The following is a 12,608-nucleotide window of genomic DNA, read 5'->3' on the forward strand; positions in this document are numbered from 1 at the left end:
ATTTAAGATAATTGGTGTTTCCTCCTTTAAATTCACATAAACACTTGTTATGTTACTGAAGTAATGTGGATATATATTAGAATCTATTTTCACTTTATATATAAAGTAAACTGCTAGTGTCTGTGGTTGCAGAGGAAAGCTTGAAAATGTGACTATAGTGCATTATGAAGGATCTCAAGCCAGAAACTTGGAAAAGGGAACCAATGCTGTATGTCAAAAGAATTTTCTCTGAACCTCACCCCCAAATATCCAGTATTTTAATATAAAAATGTCAACCTGGTGCCCTTTGGATATTTTGGACTATAACTCCTATAATACCTGATGCTTGTTTATGCTGGCTGGATGTTCAGGGTGTTATGGAACTTGTAATCCAAAACTTGTGAAGGGCACCATATTAAGAACATCAGAACATAAGAAGTGCCATGCTGGATCAGACCAAAGGTCCATCTAGTCCAACACTCTGTTCACACAATAGGAACAACAAAGCAGGACATGGTGCAACAGCACCCTCCCACCCAGGTTCCCCAACAACTGGTGTACACAGGCTTACTGCCTTGAATACTGGAGATAGCACACAACCATCAGGGCTAGTAGCCATTGATATCTTTTGCCTCCAGGAATTTATCCAACCCCCTTTAAAAGCCATCCAAATTGGTGGCCATCACTACACCCTGTAGTAGTGAGTTCCATAACTTAACTATGTGCTGTGTGAAGATGTACTTCCTTTTATTTGTCCTGAAACTCCCACCAATCAGCTTCATGGGATGACCCCGGGTTCTAGTATTTTGAGAGAGGAGAAAAATGTCTGCCTACCCACATTCTCCATGCCATGCATAATTTTGTACACCTCTATCATGTCTCTCCTTAGCCTCCTTTTTTCCAAGTTAAACAATCCCAGTTGTAACCTTCACTCATAGGAGAGATGCTCCAGCCCCTTAATCATTTTGTCTGTCCCCATTGTAGAACGTCTCTCATTGAACATGTTACTGATGGTGGGTTGAGCTAGGGAAAGCAGGTACTTCAAATAAATTCAGTCAGAAGTTATGATTTTGAATACTTGTCAGAAATAAAAGTAAGATTTAAAAAACAAAACAGACTTATTTTCTACTTTTCCTTCTCCTGAGGGTAAGTGGGGTTGGGGTTGGGCAGGGGACGGGGATGTCTGTTCTTGTCTAGTTATTTAGGAGGACCATCCTCCTTGTCCTTGTAATCATATGTTCTAATAGGGAAGTTGGTGGTCCCGTAGCAACTGGTACAGCAGCAAATCATCCCAGATATGCAGCAAAAGGTAGAGAGGTAGGTGTGTGTGTATAAGGAAAAAAACAAAACAGAAATGAATTAATTGATCATGAATCCATGCTCCCCTCATGCTGCCATGGAACCCTGGCAGCCTAAGGGCAGAGCAAGTAAAAGCTCTCCGCATGCTGAGTGACCATTAGGCTGAAGTTTCCCTTCAATCTAAGGTCCAGTTGGGGGAGGGGGGGTGGCTCGGTGGACAAAGTCCCGATGGCCTTCATCTCCTCCCTTCCCAGATACTTTAAGTTGTTATAGAGTCTACCCCATTTGCAGCTTAAAGGGCCTTTGGAGAGTGAAGGGAAAAGTGCTTAGATCCAAATTACTTCCCAGTATCATTTAAGCTGCAAAGGTGGTGGAACCCCAAACATTTTAAAGGATCCTACAAGAGAAGAAATTGGGGTTCCCTCTGTATTCACACATAGTGTGTGTGTGGAGAGTATTACTCCCCCTGTCCCCCCCTGGGCCTGGTGTTGAAGAATTCTAAGATGTCTGTCATCCTCCATCCTGAACCTGAGGGTCATAGCATTATACATATAATTATAAGTGGCAGTGTGTGATTTCCTCTTCATTCATCTCATTTTCCTGACTGCTTTCTCCCTTGGAACTCCTAAGTATTCTGACAATGGTCTGTGTCTGGCTGAGGTAGTGCTTCTTCCCACAATCCTTCATGTATTTACTTCTTCGTATTTACTTTGCTTCCACATGATCACTTTCTCATAGGGGAAGAAATAGCCTCCTAGTGTAGGGATAGGTCAAATTCAATTTTGAAAATCTCTAGGGGTCTGCGTTTGCGTTGGGCACAGCCAAAAGCAAAGGATTAGAGCCAAAGACAAAAGGGGTGGGACCTAAAATACAACAAATACCAGCATATTACAGCTTAAAGTTGTTACTCCCAGTAACTAAACTACCAAACAATTGGTGACTGGAGAGAAAGGGTTTGGTGTCAGAGGAACGAGTGGCCATTTCTAGAGCCCCCAGCAGGGCCAGAAATCCCCCTCCCCTGGCCTCAGGTTCCCCAATTCTCTCCCAAAGTATGCATGTATGCTGAACCAGGGGCAGCTTCTGTCCACCTCTTTAATTTTTAAAAAAAGAAACTGGAAACACTTCTAAGTTTTTTGTAATAGTTTGGAACTGCTTCTTTGCTTGGTCTAATATCACAACTCTTGTGGTGCTAACTTCTAATTTAGACAAGTGTGTAGGCATTTTTTTAGGATGGCCTATTGGCCAATCTTCCACACACTCCTGGTGTTGTCAGCTTTGGCAAAAGTGTCTCTTGGATTTGAGGGTGGGTTTAAAACCTGAGCCCCTTTCTAGTAGTTCTTACCTATCCCACAGCTTTTGTGAAATGTTAGGTTTCTATTTTCAAAATACATTTAGCCTTGGTTTGCCAAGTCCTTTCGAACAATCTAGCTTTAGATGGTCTGCCAGTTTGTTCCTTCTGGCACTTGACTGTTGGTTTGCTGCAGGATGTGCTCCTCCTGCTGTACATTTTTCATTTGACCAGCAGTAGTTCAGTTTTGTCTTGCTGGCTGTTTTCCTTCAGATGCTTAAAAGCATGCCTCGTGCAAGGGAATATTAACTTGCTTCGGTATAACTTACAGTGAGAGGGCATGTTTTAGATGTGGCGGGGTGTTCGGGTATGGTGGCTCTGAGTATCCTGTGCTATTGATGTATTAATTGGAGGTGTCTGCCTGGTTCTTTTGTCTTCCGCTGGCTTTAGAGTGGATTTATCCCCTTTACATGGATTGCGAGAATGCTATTATTAGTATTTATATTTGGCTAAACTTTGTGTTTTTATTATTCCCTCGTTGTTTGAGGGTTATGATTTTTATATTTATCAATTTGAATCCAAACTCTAATAATTTATTGTAACATTTTAATTAGCTTTGCATTTTTTATTTATTTTTTTTGAATTGTATATTTGTATGTGGATATTTTGGAGGGAAAGGTGGGTACAAATAAATGAAATGGAAATGGAAAAAATATGAAATAGGTATTCTCTTTTTCTTTTTTTTTTGCTTTAGAACAAAAAAGACAAAATAGCACTAATTTGCTTCTCACTGAACTGAGGACACAGATGTTAAGTACTTTTAGGCTGAAGTTAAGGTTGGAGCAAACTACTGCTATTTGAAAAAGGAAGGCTCCCTTCCATTTCTTAAATGTAAAACGGATGAAGAATGATTAGCATTTCCTGCCCTGGTATTTGTTAACTCCATTTTAAACAGCACTGTGTGGAGAGTGGGGCAAGGGCAAAGGTCTTTTCATAGGTAAACATTTCCTGAAGTACCCCTGCTTTCTGATGAAATTTTAGTTTCTCCAAAAGGGTTTTGAGCTGACTGCCTGGTTAGGTAAAAGACTCTGTGGTCTTCTGATTAAACATGGGAAGTCCTTTGCCTCAGTGCTACCAATCAGTCTTTTGCCTTAAGGCGCTTCCAGAGGAGGCTTTTATTGTACCTCCACCTTGCATCATTCACTGAACTTTACGGAAGGTCTGCATGTCTTTCATTTGTAATCCTCGAATGTTTTCCTTCCATTGCTTCTGTCTTTTTTATTACCACAGAAAATATGTTAAGGAGGGAAAGGCGGAATAGCTACGCAACAGCCCAGTTCGCATGATCAAAACAAGCCACCATTGCTTAAACAAGCCGCAGTGGCTTGTTGTGAGCAGCAGCGCATGCCGTGCAGGATTTGCATGATTGCCACCCCATTGGAGTTTATTGTGTCATCCAGACCTGGGCAGCATGGCTTAACAGCCCATGTGTTATTTGAGGGTTGTTTTACCTTCCAACAAGCCTTACCACCTGGGTTCGGATGTCACGACAAGCTGGTGGTGATTACCTGGCCCACACTGCATCTCACAACAAGTTATTTTAGCTTGTTTAAGCCACAGTGGCTTGTTTTGGTTGTGTGAACCTGGTCAATGTCTTTCGATTAACAGCACTAGGAGTCCTCAGTCTGGAAGTACCTTGAGTCCTGTGCCATAATTCTCTTTGAAATTAAATGTTGATGGCCTTGTATAGAGTAATGGAATAATGTTTTATCTTATGGAATGTAGTCCAGCAGACGTCTTTACCCAGCCCATGGAAGGTATCACATCCCACAACTCAGTCACAACAACAAAAATAGTCAATGTTTCATACAGTTACAAATCCTTTTTCCTAGGGGCTTTTTTGCCTGTGTGCGCACACATGCACGCACGCACGCACACACACACACACACTTGCCCCAGGTTCTATGAGCCAAAGCAGGCCCAGAACTAGTTTATTGTTAAAACTGCCCCTAGCAGCTGAGCTGTTCAATTTCTATAAAGAGAAGCTGCTGTCTACTGAAGGCCTAACTGTGATAACAGCTTTGTGGGCACAGCTGTTCACTGGCAAATATCTTATTGGTTTCTGTTCTCTTTGGAGTTTGTGTACATTTGGGAGGGGGTAGATCTGGTGACAGTTTGAGAAACCTTAGGAAGTGGGGCTCTCCATCCTGGTTAGGTCACAGCAATACGAATAACATTCAGCAGGGTGGTGCCTTCCAGGATTACCTTAGCAGTTTCACCGTAATCTTTGGTCAGAGATTTTGTTACTGTTTTTTTAATGCAGGTGCTGCTAGCAAGTCATGATGGTTGAATCTGCCTCAGAGACAATACGTTCCACTCCCTCCAGTCAGAATGGTGTCAGCAGCCTAAACAATCCAAATGATGGAGGAGGCGGAGGAGGCGGTGGTGGTGGATGTGGAAGAGAGGGAGGAGCCAGTGGAGAAACCAATGGAGAGATGAGCCCAGTGGAACTCCTGCATTTTCAGCAGCAACAGGTACTTTGGCTCTTCCATATTCTCTCTTTCGCTTGCCTAGTTTCAGACTTACTTTATGAACAGGTTGCTCTAAAGTGGGCCTCCCATGCCTTTCTTTGGCCTCCATGTTAGTTTCTGATTGCATTGCAGAGAAAGACAACTGCAAATGGAATATCCCATGAACAGGTTAGGTTGGCTGGTGAGCTGGTGAGACAGGATGTGGCGGTCTTCTGCTGAACCCGTATTTGGTACTTCGCCTTCATAGATATGCTTTTATCAAGTCCTAGCTGGAGTGAGTACTTTCCCATAGAAGTCACTGTGATCCTAGATGTGACTTCTGTAGGATGACCATTCATGTCTAGGTGGTTTCTCTGTGTACCTTAAATCAACACTTCAGCATACTTTTTACCTGATAGTCAAGGAACAATTTATAAGATTTATGAGCTCCATGAGAAATTTGTGGTACAATATTGGGACATGTTTTTCTTGAAGATTACCCCCTTCACCCATTATTCAGACTCTACATGTTGCCAAACCCACAAGTGCTATGGTGGTGGTAAGAGGAGAGCATTCAAAATGGCCACAAACATGTCCAGAAAATTGGCAGTTTTTTCCTTATTTATGGTTTTCAACACCCATTCATGAGTCAAATGTGCCATAATTTCATGCTCTATAACTTTGGTCTAGGTTTGGATTGATAAGAACAGTTCTTAAGATGTAAGTACAAAAAAGGGAAGGCATGTTTTGCTATGCTTCTTTATAAATAGAACCTCAACAATGGCCTCAACAGTAGCATCAAACATCAATCATGTTCACTCTTGACACCTGATGTTTGTGTATCCTCTGCCATCTGATTCTCATGCTTTTGAGTGTCACTGTCATCCACATTCATACAGCTGCATACTCAACGCATGCAGATACATAGTAATGGCAGCTGTAAAGTTTTTCTGCACATCTGGTCATCTTACATGAATATTTCGCTAATTGTAGAATAGCCTATGGAACTTGTATTATTGTAGTAATCTCGGGTACAAAACTGTTACTTTGTACCTCCCAACCTTAGACATGTCTCTGGAGATGGAATATCCAGATTAGCAATGATGTCATTTCACTGTATCCTACTTTGGTGATTTGTGCATTGTATGGCAACTTGAAGCATAAACTTTGTTAATGGGATCTTTTCTGACTTGGCAATCTTCTTCTGGAACAGAGCCCATCAGACATCTCCATCAGCCAGCATAACAAACAATATCCAACCCCCAAACAAAATGTTCTAATGCAGCAGTCCTAGTATCTGATGGTGTTGTATTCAGTTGAAGTTCTTTAAAAGACTTTAAAATGTATCCATCTGATTACCAGTTGTGATACCACGGGTGGTTGTGCTTGAAATGGCAGGCTTTCTTGTTGGAAGGTTTTCCAGCAAATGCATAAAAACCTGGAAGTGCACCTACCTTTTCTGACCCTAAAGCAATATAAATAGGTTAAAGAGGAATTTGCCCCTTCCTCTGACCAGTGCCATAGCCCAGGATGGTTGTGGGAATAGCATGGGGTATCATCCAAATGATAGTACCAGTAAATCTGTATCAACTGAGTGAATGTGGACAAAGGTAGCACCACATGAAGATGACCGAACTTCCTTAGTATTACTTCTTTCCTGTATGCAATAAGTGGCTTCCACTATTGTTTCTCATGTTACAATTACATGCCGTTGTTGTTTGCCAAATTTATCAATGATCTTTTGTGCCAAGCCCTCTTAACTCTGCCTTTGTCTGCATGTTTGACAGCAGTGAATGTCTCTAGTGAGACATTCCTAATCCTAGTGCTGTCTTTAATGTTGCATATATTTGCAACATAGCCTACCGAGTGTTTGGTATGAATAAAATTTTTCAGGTATGTTAGAAAGCTGTACTTATCAAACATATCTTAAACATTGCAGTCATAGTTAAAACTGTAATCAGTCAAGGAAATGGTTGGCATGAATGGAGGCATATCACGGCTTTGCATCAATGACAAACTAACTGTTGTGGCACTTGCATCTCTATCTGCTAGTTCACCCATATGAGATTCAAAAATTGCAAGAACATAAGAGCCATGCTGGATCAGACCAAGGGTCCATCTAGTCCAGCACTCTGTTCACGCAGTGGCCAACCAGCTGTCAACCAGGGATCCACAAGCAGGACAAGGTGCAACAGCACCCTCCCACCCATGTTCTCCAGCAATAGGTGTATATAGGCTTACTGCTTCTGATACTGGATATGCGTCTGATACTGGATAAGAAGATCACTCTGTGTGTGAAACCACACCAAGCTCATATTTGCTAATGCCATGTTTTAGATCTAAACTTTGTGCAGATTTGGCAATCGATTGCAGTCTCTCAAACAAGCCATGATCTTCCTTTAGCTCCAATCAGAGAAGTTGCCACCAACACAGGCTGCTCTTCAGCTTGTCATATCATGGGCACTTTGCCAATGTATAGCATGGGGGGAATGACATCATTGCTAATCTGGACATTCCATCTCCAGAGAGAGGTTATGGATGGCAGATATAAGATGGCAGTTTGTACCAAGATGACTGCAATATCACCAGCTCTCTAGGCTGTTCTACCATTAGTGAAGTGTTCATGTGAGAAGACTAGATGCGCACCAAAACTTCACTGCTGATATCACCATGGATGTACATGCACTGATGTGTAGCTGTATGGAACTGGATGATAATGACACTCAGAAACATGTGAATCAGGTGGTGGAGGACACAGAGACACTAGATGATGACCATGAATGGAATTGATAGTTCTTCTTCGTGGTCTCTGTGCATCACACATATGGGCTCTGCATCTGCGTGAAGCCCCACTTTGGGAAATTTCCATAGCTAAGAGCCACTTTGGGCGGGAACCCTCCCGTCTCCACTGCGCATGTGCAGGAGGGTTCCCGCCCAGATTCCCCGGTTCTTCGACCGTCTTCGTGACTGCCTCGTCGGGAACCTTCTCCGTTTAAAACTTTACTAAAATAGCTAAGACTTACATTTCTTTCTAGTTTCTTTTCTTCCACCTTCCTCTTCAACTCTCCTTCCTAAAAAATAAATAAAAAATTACCTCATTATTCTTCCCCTTTCTTTACTTCTATCTGGACTGCATGGGCCCCAAGGCCCCATTTAAAAAGTGTGCCCGCTGTGGGACAAAACTACCGCTGTTGGACGGCCATAACTTCTGCGTCATTTGCCTTGGAGAAGAACATAAGGTTGACGCTTGCCCTCATTGCCAAGCCTTCTCAAAGCAGACGAGGCATAGGGCTGACAAATTGCGGGCCGAGCTGTGGGAGAAAGCACACGCGGCGGTGGATAAACTGACCATGGCTTCAGAACAAGAGTCAGTAGTGCCTCCAGCTCCTGTCGTGCCTTCAGCTACTAGGGCAGACAGACCCCGCCAGGACCCACCACCCCCGGTAACACTGGGGTGCTCCTTAACTGCCCCTCTGGCAAAAAAGCTATCAAAGAAGGCAAGAACTCCTAAGTCCACAGAACTCTCAAAGACAAAGAAGGATAAACCAACTCATAAGGACGGCCACAACACCAAAATATCGACATCAACTAAAGTAACGCCATCTGCCCCTGTTCGACCATTGACACCACAAACGGCTTCGATAATTGTTCCATCAACATCAATGATCGAGCCGATACCGACCGCTTCATTATCGGAGGGCAAAATAAGAGATAATGCATCTCTTCAACGGATGAGCCGACAACGTTCAGAATTTGGGTCAAGCAGGCGCTCAACCCCGGTGAGGGACTTGCCTGCTCCTGCAGAAGATAGACAGAGGTATCGGAGATCGCCTACTCCTTTCGATTGCAGGTCAGACCATCGACGTTCTCCCGACTCTGTTTGGTCCGTTGACAGTCGATATAGAGAAAGGGAGTGTTACTACTACTGCAGACGGCACCGTTCTTGATCTCCTGTAAGAGAATGGGAAAGACAGTCAGAGTGGTCCCTTCCGCCTAGGCACACTTACTATTATAGAGACTGGCAAGATATTCAAGATCGCTATCATTATGACGGTCATCGACCCCTCGACACCGACAGCCGCCTTTGGCATCAGCCTCAAGGCCGGATCAAATCATAGACGTTGAACATCCAGCTCCACTGGCGATTATGGAAGTGGATAATGCGCCGAATACCGCTCGACGCCAAGGAACAACAGTGATTCCTGATACTCAGCAAAGAGATTTAGTCCAGGCCGTACAAGTAGCTTCGTCCCCTCAATCTGTTGAAGATTACTGCTCAGACACAGCCTCCTGTTCCTCGACTGCTCCTTCGATACTGTCACCAGATGTGGCAGTTGAGGCACAAGGTTCAGTATCTCCATCGGAGGGCTTGGCACACTTTGCGGACTTAATTCAGCGAATGGCTCAATCTCTCGGCATAGAAACGAGACAGACTATAGAGGAGCTAGCTGACCCTGTCTTCGATGCCATACATACGGAAGCCACATCACCCGTTGCCATTCCCTTCCTACCGACCTTAACATGGGCGGTAAAGGAATCCTGGAAAGACCCTGCAGCATTACTTCCATCATCAAAGCGACTTGATAACATGTACAGGGTTCTAGGGAAAGAAGCAGACTTCCTGTTTACGCATCCTCAACCAAACTCCATCATAGTGGAATCAGCTTAAAGCCGGTCGCAGAGAATACATACTGCACCTGTGGATAAAGAGGGTCGACGTCTGGACCTAATGGGCCACAGGTTCTACTCAACAGCATCGCTAAGTTTGAAAGTATCCAATTATCAAGCCACGATGGCGAGATACCAATTGTTTTTATGGGACAAGATGATGTCGGTGTGTGATAATTTGGGAGACGATCACAGAGAGTTGGCAATGGTCTTCCACTCTAAAGCGACTAAAATGGCATGCCAGCAAATAGCTACTGCTAAACACCAAGCTGACTGCGGTGCAAAAACTATGGTAGGGGCAGTAGCCCTTAGAAGGCATGCATGGCTGAGGTCAACAGGGCTACCGCAGGAAGCCAAAACTCATATTGAGAGCCTTCCCTTTGATGGCACAGGCCTTTTCAATTCTACGACTGATCAGGCTATGGACACTGTTCAAAAGACCAGAATTACTGCAAGGAAGATGGGGTTAGTTTCTGCTCAGCAGCAGTTTAAACCCAGGAAATAGTACAGGCAACCGGGTTTTAATGAGACGAGATACCAGCCAGCCAGACCATCGTTTAAGCAACCTTCCCTACCTCAACAAGGGAAGAAACGAAGATTTCAACGTCGTAAACTTGACAGAATCGACGCCTTTGACTCTCCTTTTCAGAACATCGTGGGCACCCCCTTCGGCGATCGTCTCTCGACGTCGAGGGAGGCATGGAATCGCCTCACCTCAGACAAATGGGTACTCTCCATCATTGAAAGAGGCTACAAGATAGAGTTCGATTCCTTACCACCCTCGGGAGTCTTGAGAACGACTACACCATCAGCGCCGCTCCGGCAGGAGGTCTGTTCACTTCTAGAGAAGGGGGCGATAATACCAGTACCCAAAGAACAAGTAACAAGGGGATTCTATTCCCGCTATTTCACCGTTCCCAAGTCAGATGGAGGTGTCTGCCCAATATTAGACCTACGAGACATAAACACCTTTATTACACCAAGGAGGTTCCATATGGTTTCCCTTCCTACAATTCTTCCACTACTCACGAGAAACTCCCAGTTCGCCTCTATAGATCTCAAGGATGCTTACTTCCACGTAGCTATTCACCATCACAGCCATCAATATTTACGCTTCACCATAGGCCATCGACCTTTCCAATTCCGCGTACTACCATTCAGACTCTCAACAGCACCCAGGGTGTTTACCAAATGTATCGCGGTGGTCTGTGCGCACCTGAGAAGCCGAGGGATACAAATACACCCCTACATTGACGACTGGCTCATAGTCGCAGACTCAAGGATCACCCTTCAGAAGCACCTATGCTACGTGCAGAATCTAATGGAGGATCTGGGACTAATAATAAACACAGAAAAATCAAACCTTCATCCATCAAAAACTATAAAGTTCATAGGTGCGATTTTGGATTCAAACACCACCAAAACCTATCTACCAGTCGACAGAGCTCTCGCCATCGAGAACTAGCGAACGTCCTCATGAAGCAACAGAGAACTATTGCTCACACTATACAGAGACTGCTAGGGCTGATGGCATCGACTACCAAGGTCATTCCCCTGGCGAGGCTCAAAATGAGGCATTTACAGTTATGGTTCAACAAAATGTTCAACCCATTGAGGAATGCCAGATGCGTTTCTCTTTCTTTACCACTGAGAGTAGCCAGATCCCTGAAATGGTGGACGAATCGTCACAACCTTTTACGGGGGGTACCATTCAACCCATCACGACCATCGAAAATAATCACTATGGATGCATTGTGCACAGGGTGGGGAGCTCACCTTGATGCATTAAGGGTACAGGGCCTGTGGTCAACCAGAGAGAAAAAAGTGCACATCAATTATCTCAAACTGCTCACAGTCCAAAAGGCTCTCAGAGCTTTCGACATCGAGATCCGCAACCACTACGTACAAGTAACATCAGATAACACGACGGTTGTCTATATCAACAAGCAAGGAGGAACAAAATCCTTACCCTTGGCCAGACTTACCATACACATTTGGGAGTGATGTGTTCGACGTCGAATCTCCCTCACCGCGATCCACATAGCGGGGCTGTCCAACATTCTGGCAGACAACCTCAGCAGAGAGTCATCGATAGTGCATGAGTGGAGGATCCATCCCCTAGTCATCAAAGAGGTTTTTCACCTCTGGGGGACGCCGGAGATAGATCTGTTCGCAACAAGGAACAACACGATCTGCCATCAATTCTGCAGCAGAGCAGGTGTGGAGCAAGGATCCCTGGGGGATGGATTTCTCTGTGACTGGAACAGTCACTTCTTGTATCTGTTCCCTCTGTTTCCCCTGATAATGAGGACACTGGCCAAGATTATCCACGACAAGGCGAATTGTATAATCTTGACTCCATGGTGGCCCAGACAGAACTGGTTTGCAATCCTACTAAACAGGTCACAGGGTCATTTCGTCCAGCTCCCCACAAGACGAGACCTGCTGTTTCAGGGTCAGGGCCAGATGTACCATCCAGACCTCGACACACTACATATGACAGCGTGGAGGCTGAACCCCCAGTAGTGACAGAGGACTGGGCAATCAAAATCCAGGCAGTTTTAAATGCAGCCCTCAAACCATCAACACAAAGGAATTATAACAAGAAATGGGCTACTTTCACTGCTTTTGCTACTCAACAGGGTTTTTTACCATCAAGCTGCTCGATTGACCAAGTCCTGTCCTTTCTGTTAGTTTTAAAGGACAAGGGACTTAAAGTTTCCTCATTAAAAGTGTATTTAGCAGCTATTTTGCATTTTCACAACTGCATTGAGGGGTTTAAGGTTTTTTCACACCCTACTGTTAAACATTTTTTAAAGGGTTTATTAAACTTAAATCCACCAGTAAGGAATTTTTCACCGACC

General features: G+C 44.2%; 1 protein-coding gene across 4 annotated transcripts in view; it reads left to right on the forward strand.

The window, feature by feature from the left end:
• The window catches only part of FOXP4 (forkhead box P4), a 181,564-nt gene that overhangs the window by 42,133 nt on the left and 126,823 nt on the right, over positions 1-12,608 (forward strand). For all 4 annotated transcript variants that reach the window (XM_063141677.1, XM_063141685.1, XM_063141692.1 and 1 more), the window contains exon 2: positions 4,890-5,100. In XM_063141677.1, the coding sequence (XP_062997747.1) occupies positions 4,906-5,100 (195 nt within the window). In that variant the 5' untranslated portion in view covers positions 4,890-4,905. The remainder of the gene's footprint in view (positions 1-4,889; positions 5,101-12,608) is intronic.

Source organism: Elgaria multicarinata, chromosome 1 (genome assembly GCF_023053635.1).
Source record: "Elgaria multicarinata webbii isolate HBS135686 ecotype San Diego chromosome 1, rElgMul1.1.pri, whole genome shotgun sequence".
NCBI classification, from domain to species: Eukaryota; Metazoa; Chordata; class Lepidosauria; order Squamata; family Anguidae; genus Elgaria; species Elgaria multicarinata.